Raw genomic sequence first — 18,698 nt, forward strand, 5'->3', positions numbered from 1 at the left:
AACAAGTTTATTACAACAAGTTCAGCATCGAAACAAGTAACTTGGAGTAACTTGGAGAGCTCTTGGCCGAATGATGAGACTTCCATGACCTATGCGAGACAAGCCCTTACATGTACATACGTAGGTTATACCCCCAAACCATACAATTAAAATACCTTGCGCCTAATCATACAATTAAGTAACTTAAGTCAAAGGAACAGATGTCTAAAGAAATTCCTTTCCCAGGAAAGACCACCTGAAGGCTCAACCTTTGACGTGCCCCGTATTCATCCATTTAAAAGAAGTCATTATCTCCTTATACCCCTTCCTAATATCCCCTGACCTGGCATTTGACAAGATAACAACCCATGACTAAGCAAGTATCTTCATATAACCCATATGTATATAATAGTATCAACATTAGTATGTGACTATGCATCTATGTGCAGACACCTCACAGCAATACAAAGCAATGCTGGCTGCACATGTTTCTTTGCAGATAACCATGGTTAACAGCAGAAGAACAATGATTTAAAGCACCACCCTCCTATTAAATGCTTCCAGTTTGTTATTCTCACTTAATCAGCATGACAGAGTGATCTCTGGCCCTTATCAACACCCTCAACTGTGTTAACGAAAGAATCGCTGACATGATGTCAGCTGGTCCTTTTGTGGCAGGGCTGAAATGCAGTGGAAATGTCTCTTTTGGGATTAAGTTCATTTTAATGGCAAAGAGGGACTTTGAAATGAATTGTAATTCATCTGATCGCTCTTCATAACATTCTGGAGTATATACAAATTAACATCATAAAAACTGAGGCAGCAGATTTTGTGAAAATTAATATTTGTGTCATTCTGACAAATGACACATGTCATTATGATGCAAGAATAAAAATCCAGCATCATAAGCACAGATTTATTTGTTTGTGCATTTGGGAGAAATATTGCTCCAGATTTCACTGAAGTTGCACCTTCAGAATAACCAATTTTATGAAAACTGGAGTTTCATCTCCAGCAACAACTGTCCTGCCATTCCCTTCTGTCTGACACCTATTTGAAAAGACTTTTTTGATCTGTGCGCCCATTTTTTACTTTTTGTCACTGTAGATTTTAAGATGCATGGCTCTGAGTCTGTATCAGTCACAAAAATTGAGTTATTTACTGAGCTTTTATACCTTGAACTCAATAAACACGACACATTTTCTGTTCTATGTGAATGAATGAACTCTGAACATAAGTATGTATTGCCATGGAGAGATAATCAGAGCTCAATCCAGTAACAAGATCCCTAGTTGAATACTCAGGAGGTGTCACTTGGCAACAAGTGCTGTAACGCCTGGTGAAGGACAAGAAACAGTCACGCACTTCCACAGACAACTGAAAGTGTGTGGTTTGTCAAGCTAGACACCAGAATTTGCTTCATGTTGTGGCCGTCATTCATCCAAGTGAAAGGGGGATCGGAAAGCAGTGAGGTGGGTGATGATAATGATAATTTTTCTGTCTTAATTGTTGCTAAATGAGTGAGCTTTCTTCTCTTCTATGCGGGGTCTGAAAACACTGACTGAATTGTGTAAAGGTACGTGTATAATTGGGTCTTAGACTAGTGAATTAAACTGGTGAGCTCAAATATAAAATTTAAATTTTAAATATATAAATCTGGCCAGGCAGCAGATTTTTTTTTCTAGCGGAAGCACGAGCTACTGTTTGGAGTTTCAAGCAGTAGGGGTTAATATTTTTTTTGAGGGGGTGGGACCATTTAACAGTGTAACAAAAGAGGAAAATTACAGCCTCTCTGTCTAGTTGAGGATTTGACTCAATCATGACCATGACTGGATCAACAGGTTAGTGTACACTTTAAATATATGGTGTTATATATGTAAAATAAATTTGCTGGAGTTGAGGATTTCCTGCTACTCCAGGCTCCTCGATAGAGGAAATATTGATAATGCAACAGATCAGATCACATGTCAGTTATAATAGATAGAAACAGATGTTAATTCCCAGTACTTCCCCTCATAAATTTACTTCTTACAACTTACTTAGGTTACTTCCTCTTCTTCCATGCAGTGGATTTTCAAGTGATGTAAGACCTTTTCTTTTTGTTTTCTCAGAAATGCTGCCTAATTTTGACAATAAGATTCAACCACAGCAACTGTTTGAGCAGCTGCAGAAGAACACAATTCAAATCAAACAGGTGGTTTCTTGTATTAAAAAGGTGAGTTGTTTGCCTGCTACGTGATGTGTGCTGAATGTTGGGAAATGTCAGTATTCTGTGGTACGCGCATCAAGTTTCTGATATTTTCAGTTGTACATTGTAAGTAGTCAAATGTGGCGCTTATATATATATATACTGTACATCTTATACTGTTTGATACTAAATTATACAAAATCTTAATCTGAAAAGTAACTGTAGCAATTAATTTAAATGAACGATATATGATTTGCTTTTAAAATGTAGTAGAAATATAAAATACAGGTACTATGAAATTCCTTAAATGCAGTATTTCCCTTTGAAATGTAGTAAATATTAGTAAGTAATAACACACTATAAAAATACGTCAGTACAAGTTAAAGTCTTCATGTAAAATGTTACTGATTTTTTATATTTTTTCAAGGTCGACCATCACGCAGACTACTAATAACTGAATGCGTGCCCACACACACACACACACACAACAGTGTGTATGAATGTAGAAATGAACATCAATTTATTTAAAATCTGGCACTTCCTTCTAACTTATAATTTAGTTGCTAAATTAAGCCGTTAACTAATGATCCTGTTTGATCAATAAGAGCAAGGATAAAAAATAAAATACTGTATACCAAAGCATGATGGTGATTTGCACACAGGACAATTTTAACATACATATAAGATTTGTCACATAAATCTCATATATAATACAAGATTTCAGCATTGAGGAACAATCAGGCTTCATTCATGATTTTGTATCGCCATAGTAACCAAAAACCTCTTATTGAGAATCATGAGAAAGTTTCAGAGAGTTGCCGTAACCATAGTAACTCACGGTGCCAGACGACAAGGAGATACACTGTGAATGGACTGAATGAAGCGGTTTTTACAAACATACTCACATGTAGCACACAGCACAAGATTCTCCACATCAGACTTGTTCTCATGTGTTGGAAAAAATTTACAAACCAAGTATCAAATGATCAAAAGTAACCTTAAATGGCAATATTTCAAAATGCTGCTTAAGTACAGCATTTTAAGTAAATGTACTTAGTTACTTTCCACTGAAACTGAACTATATCCTTTCTTACAAGTACAACAAATTCATTTCCAAAGTACTCCACACGTCCTTTTGTTAATGGTGCATTGTGGATTCTCCCTTTTGGAATTAATTCAGAATCGAACTAATCCCTTCTTAGTAATGCACTTCTGCATGCTCAGTCCTTCTCTGTCCGGTAAGTGGACTGTTTAGTGCTTCGGCAGTCTGCTCAGCCGTCTGCAGTAGCTCAGCTCTTACATCACTGATGCAGTGCTGATTGTGAGCCCTCCCACAACAGCAACTGCAGAGGCTGCTCTCTCCTGCCGTGCTGTCAGCCCTCAGGCTGAGGCAGATCTCATGTTGCCTCCAGGATGGCGGAGACTAGGGTGCCGGCTCGGCTGTTTCACACCCTGGCAATCAATGCATTCAGACGCAATAAGAAGTTTTCTACCTCCCCTTCTTTCCAGCGCAGCACCTTTGCCTCATGGATGACAGAGAACATCCAGAAGAAGGAGTGCTGCTTCTTTGAAAAAGATGACAAAGAAAATGACAGGTAGGATAAAGTGCTCTGCACTGTGTTAGTTTGGTGATGAAAGTATGAACTGACCTTGTTCAGACCTTGCTGCTGCATGTTAATACTGTATCATCCGCCCTCTGTTGTGCTGATGTGAGAAGGCTTCGCCTTCAAATGCAGTGAGGGCACGTAGTTGTTTCCAGTAGTTTCCTCAAGTTGCCTACTGAGAAATTATGACTTGTTTTATCTTGATGTTTCTGTGTCATTTTGTCAAACAAGTATTAGTTTTTGTTTCTCCACTAGTGTTGATACTTGTAAGTGTGGCTACCCAAAGAACGAGCATGTGCCTGAAGCCATCAAGTCAGAGGACTTTGCAGGTGAGACATGGGACAAACACAGACACATCCACGAAGTTCCCACTGATGCTTTTGGAGACATCAGCTTTGGTGGTCTGGGACTAAAGACCGGCAAGGTAAAACCATCCTTTCTCTAATAATATTACTTAAAGGCATGTAAATGTGTGCCTGCCTGCCTGTCTTTATCCTAGACTTTATGTCTATGTTTGTTTGTATATCCAATCTCAGTACTGCCGAGTGTCAACAGACACCAGCCCTGAAATCCTGTACAAGTTATTGACGGAACAGTGGAAACTTTCCCCTCCCAATCTGCTGATCTCGGTGACAGGAGGAGCCAAGAACTTCAGTCTGAAGGCTCGTCTCAAAAACACGTTCAACAGAGGTCTCATGAAAGTGGCCCAGACGACAGGTCAGCCTGCCAGTGTGTGTGTTTGTGTGTGTGTGTGAGATCAAGGTCAAGGTTTACTGATGATTAGTCAGAGAGTCTGTGAAAGCTGTTTTATGTGTGTAGGTGTAGTTATGGAGTGTCTGCTTGCTCCACCTCCATTCAGATTCATGGAGTCAAAGGTTATTTGCTGATTAAATACACTCTTCTGGAGTGTGTCCTCATTTACTGTCTAACAATTGTACTGACTCTGTGCCACTTTAAACTACTACTTAGAAAAATATCAAAACAATATGTCGTTGGTAATTACGGAGCAACCGGAAAGATTTTTACAAACAAAAAAGTTAAGTGTTAAATCTTTGGAAAAAGAAGTTTGCAATCCCTGAGTTTGAATTTAATTGTGAGTAGCTTTCATGAATGACAATGATATATTTTATTTGCTTTTATACTAACTGCAAAAACGCTCAATCAAAACGATCTAAATACGTATTTTCTACAGCAGTACACACACTGCAACATATATTTGTGTGTTCCTTTGGCTATTTCTCATGGTTTGGGCTTGACATCTTAGTTCCAATTAAGGGAAATCGCAATGCTGAGACATACAGTTTCTTTTATTGTAAAAATTTCACAGAAGTCGGTCACTCTTTCTCTCTTGTCAGTTTCTCCCATCAACGTCCCCTTCGGTCTTTTTGCCTCGGTCATTGTGTCCATAGAGGCTGGTTACATTATCCGTTTGCCCACCTCCACTTCCATTAACCTGATTTCACGTCAATGCAGCATCAAAATGATTTAAACGCTGTTATTTAATAGTAGGAACGTTACACAATGTTGTTTTAACACGGCAATGCTCCCATGCACACAACAGAGAACTGTTACATTTGTATAAATAAATACAGCCAGCAGCCCATTAGCTTAGCTTGCCATAAAGACTAGAAGCAGGTGGAAACAACAAGATAACAAAACGTGTAAGAAAGACAAGATGAGATTTAATGGGTGGTTGTTGAGGTGTCTGCACATAGATGCATAGTCATACTCACATACTAATGCTAATACTATTACATGAAGATACTTGTTTTGTCACTGGCTGTTATCTTGATCCATTCCTGACTCAAAGGTTATTTGGCTAGAGGTGCCAAAGATGTCAGATGTATAGATATGATCTAGAATATGTTTTTTTTAAAACTGCATAGATAAGGTCAGGTCAAAGGTTAAAGCCCGTAGGTGGGATATCCCAGGAAAGGACTCGAGTTATTTTACTGCATGTGTTGGGGCAAGTTATTTTAGTTGTATGGTTTGGGGGTATAACCTACGTATGTAAGGGCTTGTCCCGCATAGATCAGGAGAGTCTCATCATTCGTCCAGGGGCTCTCCAAGTAACGTTTTACTTGTTACGATACTGAACTTATTGTAATAAATTTGTTATACAACTAAGACAGTGTCGGCGGAGTTTCTCTTCAAACATCTTCAACTGCATCACCACTGAATATACAACATTGTCTTTGTCAGGCAGACTCTAGACATATAGTATATGTACAGTATGTAGTATTGATCTGGGACATATGCTGTTGTGTATATAGGTGCATGGATCATCACGGGTGGTACAAATGCTGGTGTGATGAAGCATGTGGGGCAGGCTGTGAGAGACTATGCCCTGAGCAGCTCCATGCAGGGCCAGATCGTGGCTATCGGAGTAGCAACATGGGGAGTAATTCACAACAGGGATGCTCTGGTGTATTCAGAGGTACAGTGAACACATTTACACACATGGCTTGTCCCTTTCTTGTGTTAAGATTTCCGGTAATCTCACAATCTATATTCCTTTCTCTCCTTCTCCTTGTCCTTTTTGCCTGCAGGGCTGTTTCCCCGCCCATTATTCGATGGACACTAAGGACCAAGGCCAATTCTCCTGCCTAGATAACAACCACACCCACTTCCTGCTAGTGGACAATGGGACACAGGGACGCTATGGTGTGGAGATTGAATTGCGGACCCGTCTGGAGAAATGTGTCTCCAGAAAGCATCTTGGAAACAAAGGTTACAAATAGCTGACGCAGTATCGATAAAAGCAGCATGCCGTTGCAGATAATATCTCAAATCCTGCTTTTAATATTGATTTTTTTTTCTTATCTAACCTTCAGGCAGTGGTCTGACTATCCCTGTGGTGTGTGTGGTTTTGGATGGAGGACCAGGCACTCTAAATGTGAGCCATCAGTTTTCCTTGTTGTCTCTTTCTGCCTCTGTCTTGTCTGACTGTCTCCTGTCTCCTCTCAGACCATCTACAACGCCATCCTGAATGGTACGCCATGTGTGGTCTTGGAGGGCTCTGGGAGAATAGCAGATGTGATTGCCCAGGTGGCAGGACTGCCAGTGAGCCAGGTCACTATCAAGCTCATCCACCAGTTAATGAAAAAGTTCTTTGGCCAGGAGTATGAAACTTTCCAAGATGACACGATCATAAAATGGACCAAGACGGTATGTGAAGATACCGGAGACCCCGACATCTACAGAATCTTTTTTGTTTTTTGTTCATGTTTGCTCTGTTGTAACTCGTTTATTTCTGTCTCCTTTGTGTGCCAGATTCAGGACATCATCAGGATGTCTCACTTGCTGACAATATTCAGAGTAGGCCCGGACAATCAAGGGGATGTGGATGTGGCTATTCTTCAAGCACTACTCAAAGGTAGGGATTTCATACAGATGTTCGGACTGCAACCAAAAAAAACAGAATTACATATAAAGACGGAGAAGCTTAACGCCAAACTCTCTTCAGTTCTTCGCCAGTATAATGTTGCTTCTCAGAAGTGACTGGACTATGGTATCAAATGTGCTAAGGTCGATAACCAATGCAGATATTCTTGCACATTGTTTTTCTTTACAGAGAGACATTGATATCCACACTTAGCTCCGAAGCTTCTTGCATCTTTATCCTGGTTTTAAGAAAGACAGATGAAACCCATAGATAAACAGCTTAGCCCGTAGTTTCCATCATTAAGGTCCACTAATGGCGTAATAAAGATGCACATCCGGGCAGTCGTCCTCTTCACTCAGCGAGGACATCAACTGTCTTTTTTTTCCATTGGTGGCCAAAAAAAGATTTATACATATTAGATTATTAGATTTATAAGGGGCGGGGCACTTAAAAGGTTAATTGGTGACTCTAAATTGGCCGTAGGTGTCAATGCTTGTTTGTCTCTATCTGCCCTGTGGGAACTTGTCCAGGGTGTACCCCACTTCTCGCCCCAAAGTCAGCTGGGATAGGTTTCAGGCCCACCGTGACCCTGATGAGGATAAGTGATTACGGAAAATGGACGGATGGATGCATCCTTTACAGAAGAAGCTGTGAATATTTTATGATGTCATACATCATTATCAAAATCTCTGTCATCTGACTCTAGCATGTATGCCATGGAACAAAACTGTAAATGTTATGATCAGTGAAGTTAATTATCAAACAGAAGCTATAAACATTCAGTAGTTACAACTTTTTAAATGTGAGTGTTTATTGCTTTAGTCACTGTAAACTGAATATCTCTACATTTTGAACTGTTTGTTAGAAAAAAAAAAGAAACAATTTGTCACCTCGATTTTTTGACAATTAAATACTTCTTTGTGTCATCTGTTATGTAGCGTGACTTGTAATGTTTCATCTCTTTAGCAGTCAGTCTTTTGGCTTAAATGTAAACAGAATTGGTTAAAAGTGGCTCATAAATTATGTAACTAAATTCTTCACTCAGCTTCGAGGACCAGCGAGTCACTGGGAATTGAGCGGCAGCTGCAGCTGGCTATAGCCTGGAACCGAGCAGACATAGCCGAGACCGAGATCTTCACCGAGGAGAGCCAGTGGAAGGTGGGTTCGCCTATTGAACAACATACTGTAACACAAATACAACTGTCAAGATTGTGTAAGTGTAATGGACTGACTGAGAAGACATGGAGAGTGATCATACTGATGATAATGGTCTTTTCGTTGCAGAAGCAATAGCAAAAAGTTTAAGTGGTAAACCAATGGCAATAAAACACAAAAACTTGCACCATAAAAGTTTATAGTACAAGGTGCAGAGGACAATTGTGTCATAAAAGAGTATCTTAACATTTTAAGATCTAACTTTTCAGAATCAGAATCACTTTTATTGGCCACATACAAGATATTAGACTCTTAGCTCTCAATGTACATACACAGATATATCAAAATAAGGACTTAAAGGTCCAATGTGTCAGATCTAGTGTTGGGTTTTTTTGTGCGCTTCATGATCACCATAGTTTCTCCTTCACACTAGGACGGAGAGGGCGTAGCGAGGGGGTAGCAATCGGAAAGCATTAATGTCAGGCAAACACAAAGGGCTGTCTAGAGATATGTCCTAATGAAAGAGCACCTGCATCACTTGACCGAAAGAAAAGCCGTCAAATTTCTCCAAACAACTCAGATGCGACTGGTTTGTTCCCATCCAGGCGACTGATCTCCACAAGGCCATGTTCTCAGCTCTGGTTGGCAACAAGCCTGAGTTTGTGAGTCTGCTGCTGGAGAACGGTGTGAGTCTGAGGGACTTCCTGCAGAATGAAGACACTCTGTGCGACCTCTACAAACAGCTGCCAAACTGCTTCTTTCTCCACAAGCTGGCCAGGCAGGTCAACAAAAGCAACAGCTTTGACCGCAGGAGGAGGCTAGCCTTCAGCATCAGGGCTCAAGCTCATGCGGGCGAAGGTTTTTCCCTGACTCATGTGTCTTATGTGGTGCGCCACCTGCTGGGCAGTTTCACCCAGCCCCTCTACCCTCCCAAGCAGAGAGACTCCAACATATCCATGGAGGACATATCTGCATCAGTAAGTCTGTTTCTCTGTTATCTACAATGAATGGCAACCAGTCTGCAGGAAAAAATGCACCATGTACAATGCTTCATACCATACATACACACTAATCAATTAAGCGTCATGCCCTTTAAGATGTTGAGGTCACATACTTAGTATTTATTCTAGGAACACTACTATGATAGTGATGTGTCATTTAAAAACCAACACACGTTTGGTTAAAAACACAAATTGGGAGATGGGGATGCCTTGAGAGGATTTGTGACTTATGATATCTGTATTTTGGAAATCTTTCACTTTTCCTCTAGTTGTCTATGAGTCAGGTAAATTCCCAGGCTCCACTCACGACGGACACTGATGAACCAAAGAGGGACGTATGCAGAGACCTTTTCCTTTGGGCTATCGTCCAAAACAATAAGGAGATGGCTGAAATCGCCTGGGAGCAGGTGATTCAAAAACACTTTATACAGACAAAGTTTCAAAAATACTTGTCTGTGTGTGTGCGTATGGCCTTTTAATCTTTCTGTATCTGTATGTGCACAGTGTAAAGACTGCATGTCTGCTGCCCTGGCTGCCACTAAGATCCTGAAGAAAATGGCACAGGAAGGCAGTGATGCAGATGAGGCAGAGGAAATGTTAAAACTTGCCGATCACTATGAGAAACACGCCATTGGTATGACACCACAGACAGAATGAGCTTTACTGATATAAAATACCAAGATTTTACAAGGTTAGCGTCTGATTTTGTTGTCCGTTTGTTTCCCAGGTGTGTTCAGTGAGTGCCACAACAGTGATGAAGAGCGCACTAAGAAGTTGTTGGTTCGTGTGTCACCGGTTTGGGGAAGTACGACGTGCTTGAGGCTGGCACTGGAGGCTGACGATAAAACCTTTATCGCTCTGACAGGTGTTCAGGTAGAGCAAACTTTCAGATTTATCTTCCGATGCTTCCCTTTTAAAAAGCTTTCAAACTTAAGGTACTCTCACTGTAATGTAGGACATGCACTACAAATTCACACTAAACTATGTATGACCTAGTCTGATAACTTGTCTTTCTTCAAGGCTCTTCTGACGCAGATCTGGTGTGGTGAGCTTTCCGTGTACAACTCTGTGTGGAGAGTACTGGCCTGCATGGTTTTCTTCCCACTTATCTACACTGGCTTTCTGGTTTTCAGGTGTGTTTTATTATCTGTAAAAAAAAAAAGAAAAAAGTGTCCTCACAACAAGATAAGATATTACATGTTTAGTAATCTCTTATGCAAGATACTATGCTGAGATTGGTATAGCAAAACTGACAGCGGGCATCGGATAGAGGGATGAATGAAATAAGGAAAAATAAATAAATTACTAGTACCAGCATAAGAGCCTTATCATATTAAACTGAATACCAATTTGTCATATGGTGCAGCAAGCAAAAAAGGAACCACATCAGCAAGTCAGTACAGTTTATGCCAATCTTGAGGCAAACGTCACTTGCTTGATTGAACCAGCAAAGTGAGGCAGCAATTAGAAGATTGATGCTGACTGACAGGGAAAGAAATTGCTCCCTCACAGCTCAATGACTCAGCACATCTGTTGCACGAGTCCAACAAAATCTGCATGTTGTGACTTGTTTGTATGGTTATACAAGTAAAGCCTATCTAAAAGCTTCATGATGTTCCCATATTAACAAAGATAATAGTGTTGGCACAGATCCTGAATAAAATTTACAGTGGTTGTATAATATTTGGACAAAGTGAAATGCTTTTTATGCTTCCATTAATCTCAAGAAAAATCTTATCAGGGTCCTAAAAGAGTAACGTCTGCTGAATAAAATGTGAGGCATTACTGTAACAGTGTGCATACAGAGGTGAAACCAAGTCACAGTCATTATGGACACTTTGTGTCCTTATGTAATGCACACATTTGTTTGCAGACACCACCTAGTGGCAGCAAGTTCTACTGTTTCTTTGTTAACCTTCTTCTTCTTGTACTATATGAATAGCAATGTTCAAAAGTTGCTCAAAGAAATATAATTCTTCCTAGACGTGATGAAGTCATCCAGAGAGAAACTGAGAAGCACGAGGAGATCAAGACGATGGAGAAAGTGACAGGAAGCACAATTTATACAAATTCTGTTGGCCAGTAAGTAGCTGAATGTTAATACACTGACAATGCCTGGCGAGATTGTGTAAGAGTTTATAGACGCCTTACTTTTTTGTTATTCTTAAAGTGGTGATTTCACTACAGAGGTCACTTCAACTCAAGTTTTCTCTGACCCCAGCGACCTTTCTGTCCAACCCAGCAGCTCGAGCCACCTGAAGCCTTTGAATGGCTGGTCCAAACTGTTTTACCTGTACAGCTCTCCACAAGTCAAGTTCTACTGGAACATCGTGTCTTACTTCGCCTTCCTCTTCCTGTTTGCGGTGGTGCTTATGATCGACTTCCAGGACGTGCCCTCTGGTTCCGAGGTGCTGCTTTACATCTGGTTGGCCTCTCTGGTGTGTGAGGAGATCAGACAGGTGAGAGCGTGCAGCTGGCATGCACACATTGTACAAAATATCGAAAAGGAAATAGGAGCCTCTGTACATTTTTAAATTGTCTTTTCTATCTCAGCTGTTTCATGACCCCGATGGCTTTGGGTTTAAAAAAAAAGCCCAGATGTACATCAACGACCTGTGGAATATTTTAGACGTTCTGTCTATCGGCATCTTTATTGTTGGCCTTGTGTTTAGGTAAGTTTCTTTCCTCGCAGACAGTCGCTTCAGGACATGGAGATGTCCTCCAAACGCTGGGTTATCTATAAATCAGTTTTTCCATTTTCAGGCTGACGACTGTGCTGTTTTATGCCGGTAAAATCCTCCTCTGCATCGATTTCGTGGTCTTCTGCCTCCGCCTCATGGCCATCTTCACTATCAGTAGGACCCTGGGACCCAAAATTATCATAGTCAAGAGGATGGTGAGAGGGCTACATTCAAATATAGTGAATGCCGACCTGATGTAAAGTGGTAGCGACTGCAGAGCACATAATGCTATGCTCCAAAACACCTTTAATCTAATATAATATATGACAGAAAGTTATGCACATACATTAAACGTCACTGGTTGCTGTGTTAAGATACATCCTTATTTCTGTCCTCTAGATGATGGACTTGTTCTTCTTCATGTTCCTGCTGAGTATCTGGGTGGTGGCGTACGGTGTGGCCAAACAAGGCATCCTCATCCACAACGACAATCGACTGGACTGGATCGTCCGTGGGGCAGTTTACGAGCCATACCTCGTCATATTTGGGAATTTTCCTACAAATATTGATTGTGAGTGAAGATTGAAAATGATATTGCTTTCTTTATAATGATATATGATGATGTATACATATTATCACTAGCAGTGATTGATGCCATCATGAAAGTGTTAAAAGTTGAGCAAAAATTAAGGCAATTTTCCAAGGTATTAAATTTAGTAGCTTGTTTTCTTTATATATGTTTGTCCAAACAGATTGTATGCTGTAATGCCCAGGTGCTAATGGGGACAAACTTTGTTTGGATATTCTTTTCATTTGATTTTAAAAAAGTACACATGGCTGTCTGTGTTTTATAAATCTCACTCATTGTGGAAACAAACAATTATCCTTAAATTGATGTAGAAACATTTGTTTGTATATCGACATATGTGTTTCATTAGACCTGTCAGTGACAGAGAAAAGTGGAATTGAATATTGCAACAGACTTTACTGACAGATGCAAGGATGAAATTAAACGGTCATTAACAGGGAGCCGTAACATTTTACAGAATGCTGCGTAGGCTGAAAAAATAATAACAACTTAATCAATGTTTAACTACCATTATTCACATCCACCTCATCATTTCACCAGCAGTTATCTCTTAAAAGCTGTGTGCATAATCTGAAGTTGGCATTCTTCTCACTGCAGATTCTCAGTTATCACAAACTAAGACCCAATTCTGCTATTTTATAATAAATGTATAGTAAAGTGTGTTGCAGATGGAACTGCTTAAAACTCTTAAGCAGCAACGAGGTCTTAAATTGTATGGAAAGGGTCTTAAAAGGTCTTGAAACGTATTCAATTTAACTTCAAAGTTCCTGCAAATCCCCATGAACATCTTCTTTGCGTTCTTCAGATACGGATTTTAACATTGATTCCTGCAGCGTGAACGGCACCGATCCTCTAAAGCCAAAGTGTCCTGTGCTGAATGAAAGCCAAACGCCGGCCTTCCCTCAGTGGCTCACCATCATCATGCTTTGTATTTACCTGCTCTTTGCCAACATACTGCTGCTCAACCTGCTCATAGCTATCTTCAAGTGAGTCCTCCTCCACATCATTGCATCTTAATCCGGTCACAGTTTTAGTTGTGTGAGCCCTGTCTCTCTCTCGCTCTCTCTCTCTGTCTTTGCACAGCTTTACGTTTCAGGAGGTTCAGGACAACACGGACAGAATATGGAAGTTTCAAAGATATGAGCTGATTAAAGAGTACCACAGCCGACCAACCGCCCCTCCTCCTTTCATCATCCTCAGCCATTTCTACCTCTTTGTCAAGAAAATGGTGCTGTGCAGGCCCTCTGTCGCATCCAAAAAGTTTAGTAAGTCTTGAATTATGTATTATGATTTCATCTCTACCTTTAAGCTTTGACTGATTCTGGTCTTGTGCTTAAAGACGGCAGATTTTAATGTGGTGAAATTCTTTTTGGTTCAACTCAATCTAATTTGTCTGTAATGGAAGTTGTTGTGGTCTGTATGCATACTGTATGTACAGTATTAGGTGAAGTACTGAAAAACATGTGTTTTTTCAGAGATCAAGCTTCCTGTGAATGAGGAAGAGGAGCTGTTGTCCTGGGAGGCCTTGATGAAGGACAGATACCTACTGTCCACACAGCAGGAGCAGAGCCAGAGCATGGAGCGACGCATCATGGACACGGCCAACAAGTAAAAACCCCACAGGAAGCATAGCTGTGTATACCCGAATATAAGACCCCTCATACCTTAAAGGGGTGTTTTGTGTTTAAATTTCGGTTGTATGAAGTACAAGAGTTAGATAAGAAGATTGATCTTTGTACTAAGGTAAGCTAATCGGCTGTAGTTTAGTAGTTTTTGTTTATGTTTTTGTTTCTCACTTGGAAATATTTCACAAAATTTCTGTGTTTTTAAGGTTTTATGAGGCTCAAATTGGACTTTGACTGAATATATACAGTGTAGTAGTAAGTAAACGCAGCGTCCCACACTGTGTTTGTTTGTTTCCTCAGGGTTACCACCATAAACGATCGTCTGGAGAGGGAAGAGGAGACGAGCTCTGATCCCGTGGTGAAAAGACTGGCTCGACTAGAGGAGCAGGTTGTGACCTGATTTTCGGTTATCGCTAATGTTGCACCTGCGTCTGTAAAATTTCACATTACATTGCTGTAGCAAGACACATTGCAAAAAAAAAGAAAAGGAAATGACACATTTCTTGATGCACCCATGTGGGTTTGTCAAATTTACAGATGTCCCCAATGGAAAATCTCAATCATCTTCAGTGCTGTATAAGCCATCAAAGTTATTTGACCTACTTTTATTACGTCTCATCAGGTTGCCCAGTCAGCCAAAGCCCTGCAGTGGATTATGGACAGTCTGAAATCTCAGGGTTTTGCAGCAAAAGAAGCGCAATCACTGAGTAACCAACCCTTACAATGTTGTTTTACATACTCTATTTTTGCTAGAATCTTGCAAACACGTGTCAGTTCTCTGTTTTGCATCATTTCTCCGCAGCGTCGTCTACAACAGATGAATCTCCTGACACATACGCCAGTACATCAGAGAAGGAGGACGGGTTTCACGTGAAGGCCCGTCAGTTTCACTACCCAGGCAGCAAACTCACACGTTTCCCTGTGCCCGAGGAGAAGGTGCCATGGGAGGTATTTCGCCAGCTGCTGGTCCTCAGAACATCACGGCATAAAAAAATAATGGTTTGGGTTTGAAACCAGGTGGTTTTCATGTCCTTTCTTTTTTCCTTTTTTTTCAGACCAGCTTCAGCTCATACAAGCCAACTTATTATCCCTCTGAAGACCAAGTGGATGGGTATGTTTGGTTCCTACGGCATGTGGATATATTTGCAGTCAGTGTTTGTCAAGAAAAACAAAGAATTTTGAACCAAATGTAAAAATATATTTGACCTAAAGGAGAACCTGGTTCTACAGTGTGATTACAAGTCAGCCGTTGACTCTTTCTTCTTTTTGCAGATCAGAATCAGAAGACTTAGATAAATACAGGTATGATACTAGATAAGAAACACAAAGCATCAAATAGCACTCCAGTCACATTGCAAGCATGTCTTGATGTCTTGATGTGTACCTTATCTGTCATAAGAAACCCAAAAGGGAGGACAGGCATCAGGGGACGAGGAGCGCTAAGACAACTTGGTCCAAACATGAGCGTAGACCTTGTGATTACACGGTAGGTCATCTCATGTTTTAAAATGTTGTTTTACCACCACTGGCACAATCTAAGACTTTGAAACTGGATTTTTAGCTGGCGAGACGGCAAACCACCTGTTTTGGAGTACCTGGAGGTGTCTGGCGAGAGCCAAGGAGCCTTTAGTCTACCTGGGGTGAGTGCCACTGTTTGTTTTCTTCATATAAACGTCATCTAAACTTTTTGAATGTACTTTTCTGATGTGATTTTTGAAACCTTCAGGGATTCCTCGAAGCTACTGACCACTTGCCAAAGGATCTAGAGAGAACTATGGGAAGGACGCTGTATAAAAAACTAAATGAGAAACTATCAGATGGAGAAAAGGTAGGTCTGATTAACACTTTGGTTTGTCTCGAGCAAGTCGGACAAACATGTATGTTGTGCATGTTGTAATGTATATTTTTGTTGAAAAAGCCAATAGTCGGTGCAATAAAAAAAAACTTAAACCAAATCTGGCCAGGAAAGTCTCCAGGTTGAGGTATACAGCCACGGAAGCAAATAAAGTGGGTCAACCATACACTACACTAACAGGTGTTTCTCATCTTTAGCGTGCTGTTATTGATTTGAACGAGTCGGACAAGAAGACGGAAAAATCTCTGCTGTTGATTTGATTACCGTTTAAGAATTAAATGAATAATAACAGTGATTTTTTCGACTCTGACGCTGTGGAGCTTGTTAAGTCTTGACCTGTAGTTGCCGTGTTACTGTGTTTTAGGCGTTTCAGGGTTACGTGGATGACGCCAGGAACACAGATAACGCCTGGGTGGAAACCACCGCCTTAAACATTCACCTGGACAGAGGGAGCCAGATAATGGAAGATATTGAAAAAAAGGTGAGAACATTATGTTTTTTATTCTTTTAAAATATGTAGAACGCCCACTGATGGATGCTACAGTATGTATACTACGTACTGATCATTGTTTGGTGATTATTCTGCTCTCAGTTGATGAAAAACCAGGGTCATCTTCGGTGGCAGGAGGTGAGCAGCAAAACCAGACTCAACTCAAACCAAAGAGATATTCTGCGACGGGTCGCTATAGGGCACAACAGGAAGTTCTGATGTTCACGCTGCTGTAGCTGTAAATGTGCCTCTCCGCGGGTTTTCTTCTGCCTCTACGTGTGGCCTTTTGTCACGGCTGACGTAGATGAAATCACTGAAAGCACTCGTGGAAAAAGAAACCATGAAGCCATAATGTTATGCTGCTGTGGATTATTTTTTCCTGCTGTTTTGCACAAATGTCACAAACTGAATGTTTAGCCAATAAACTGTGCCGTGTGTCAGCGTTCATACACGTTCAATAAGGGTAAATACTTCAGTGGTGCAAGGTGTCTAAGTACACACTCAGATATGGTAAGATTTGCCAGTATTTGCATTTTGTTCTGCTTCATACTATTGTAGTTTTTAATCCACTATATGTATTTGATAACTATAGTAGTTACTTTGCAGATTATAACCAACAAATTAATTAATTAATTATTTTCACCATACTGCATAATGAATCATTTTCTTTTTGGTACTTTAAGTTAAGTTTGATGCGAATACTTTTGTACTGTTTTTTTTTTTTTTAAGTGAACTTTTGAAACATGTAGCAGAGTATTTCTTCACTGTGATACTGCTACTGAAATGTGAATACTTCTTCCACCTCTACTGCATATTGTCTCAGTGACTGCACACTTTACTGCATTTATCCGACAGTACAGTTCAGTTATTTTCTCATTAAAAACATACAAATCATCTTACTGTATATAGAATGATGCACTATTACTGATTAAACTAAGCACCTCTATAGTTCTCAAGTAGCTCGACTAACACACGTTAAAATGTGATACATCATTATAAACAGCCCAGTAATATAGCCTACAGTATATGATATTATAAACCTGTCAAAGGTACCATGCTGCATAATGAGGGCTTTTATTTTTGCTGCTAATAGCTGCAAATGTACTTGTAATAAGGGTATTTTTTACTTTGTGCTGTAACGCCTCCTCGGAGTAATTATTCCACCACTAAAATGCTTTACCTGCTCCTCTATTTGTGTATATGTCTTAATGTCATATGTGACTGTAATGAAGCACTCTTGGCCTTAATAATTATTTAAAAAAGAAAGGAAGAAGTAACAAACTTTTCTCACTGTTTTTCTGTTTTGTTTTAATATGAAAGTCTGTTTTTATTATGAGGTTTTTCTCAGTACAGGGAACTTGTTGCATGCTCCTTTTTTTGTTATCTGTGTTTTTGTCCTCTTGCCAAGCATGCAGCCTTGCGGTAGTTTCGGAGCAGCCTCTGAGTGCGCTCATTGGCTCAAACAAAGGTGGCCAGACAACGCAGTATCGGTCTCACACCCTCCTTCATTCCGCTAATGTTTTTTTTTCTTCCTCATTCAGATAAATCAATTATTCCCCCTTCAGCAGTAAACATACAGACTTTAGTGTGAAGTCAATATGTGGCCTGGTGAACTGATTGTAAAGTTGCTGCAGACAGCGTGAATCAATTAAAAGTCATTTCATTTGTAAATATTAATCTCTGTAGGCAATCCTGCACAGCAGTAAAGTGTCTCATGTGTTCTGCCTTCATCGTTAGTATTTGTCCTGTAAATCCCCGGCGGCGTCGGAGCCAATAAAAACACACAAAAGCTATTTATAACCACAGCGTCAGAGAGAGGAGAAAAACCAAGAGCTGCCACTCTGATCGTTTTTCTTGATACCACAGAGAGTCACTGCTCTCTGATCACTTTAATGTTTGTGTAAATAAAGTGGATTTGATAAGATGGTTTTAATCAAATATAATTATGGAGAACCTCTCTCTATCAGTGGTGGCATGCAACTAAGTACATTTACTCCAAAGTATACCACTTACAAATTTGCGGTACTTGTACTTAACTTTTGTATTTCTACTATTTTTTGCTGCTTTATACTTCTTTTTATTTATTTATTTTTTACTTTTTACGTATATAAAATGTCATATACACATACAGTGCTTAACACATGTC

General features: G+C 40.1%; 1 protein-coding gene across 3 annotated transcripts; it reads left to right on the forward strand.

The window, feature by feature from the left end:
* Positions 1 to 1,155: 1,155 nt before the first annotated feature.
* trpm2 (transient receptor potential cation channel, subfamily M, member 2) lies at positions 1,156 to 18,022 on the forward strand. 3 transcript variants are annotated; one of them, XM_027291243.1, is made up of 34 exons: positions 1,156 to 1,451; positions 2,091 to 2,194; positions 3,677 to 3,762; positions 4,027 to 4,195; positions 4,308 to 4,488; positions 6,045 to 6,208; positions 6,321 to 6,501; positions 6,606 to 6,667; positions 6,739 to 6,939; positions 7,045 to 7,147; positions 8,202 to 8,314; positions 8,917 to 9,288; positions 9,582 to 9,719; positions 9,817 to 9,946; positions 10,040 to 10,185; positions 10,333 to 10,445; positions 11,296 to 11,394; positions 11,555 to 11,771; positions 11,866 to 11,984; positions 12,076 to 12,208; positions 12,393 to 12,564; positions 13,388 to 13,568; positions 13,666 to 13,847; positions 14,058 to 14,190; positions 14,508 to 14,595; positions 14,830 to 14,914; positions 15,010 to 15,155; positions 15,263 to 15,318; positions 15,480 to 15,509; positions 15,607 to 15,693; positions 15,769 to 15,847; positions 15,934 to 16,035; positions 16,427 to 16,543; positions 16,655 to 18,022. In XM_027291243.1, exons 2-34 carry the CDS (start codon positions 2,093 to 2,095, stop codon positions 16,769 to 16,771), a joined length of 4,404 nt encoding a protein of 1,467 aa, XP_027147044.1. In that variant the 5' UTR covers positions 1,156 to 1,451; positions 2,091 to 2,092; the 3' UTR covers positions 16,772 to 18,022. The 3 variants fall into 3 exon arrangements, with proteins under 3 accessions (XP_027147044.1, XP_027147043.1, XP_027147042.1); XM_027291242.1 differs by lacking the exon at positions 1,156 to 1,451 and adding an exon at positions 1,534 to 1,820 and having other exon boundaries at positions 11,558 to 11,771; XM_027291241.1 differs by lacking the exon at positions 1,156 to 1,451 and adding an exon at positions 1,535 to 1,820.
* The last annotated feature ends 676 nt before the right edge of the window (positions 18,023 to 18,698 follow it).

This window comes from Larimichthys crocea, chromosome XVIII (assembly GCF_000972845.2).
Source record: "Larimichthys crocea isolate SSNF chromosome XVIII, L_crocea_2.0, whole genome shotgun sequence".
NCBI classification, from domain to species: domain Eukaryota; kingdom Metazoa; phylum Chordata; class Actinopteri; family Sciaenidae; genus Larimichthys; species Larimichthys crocea.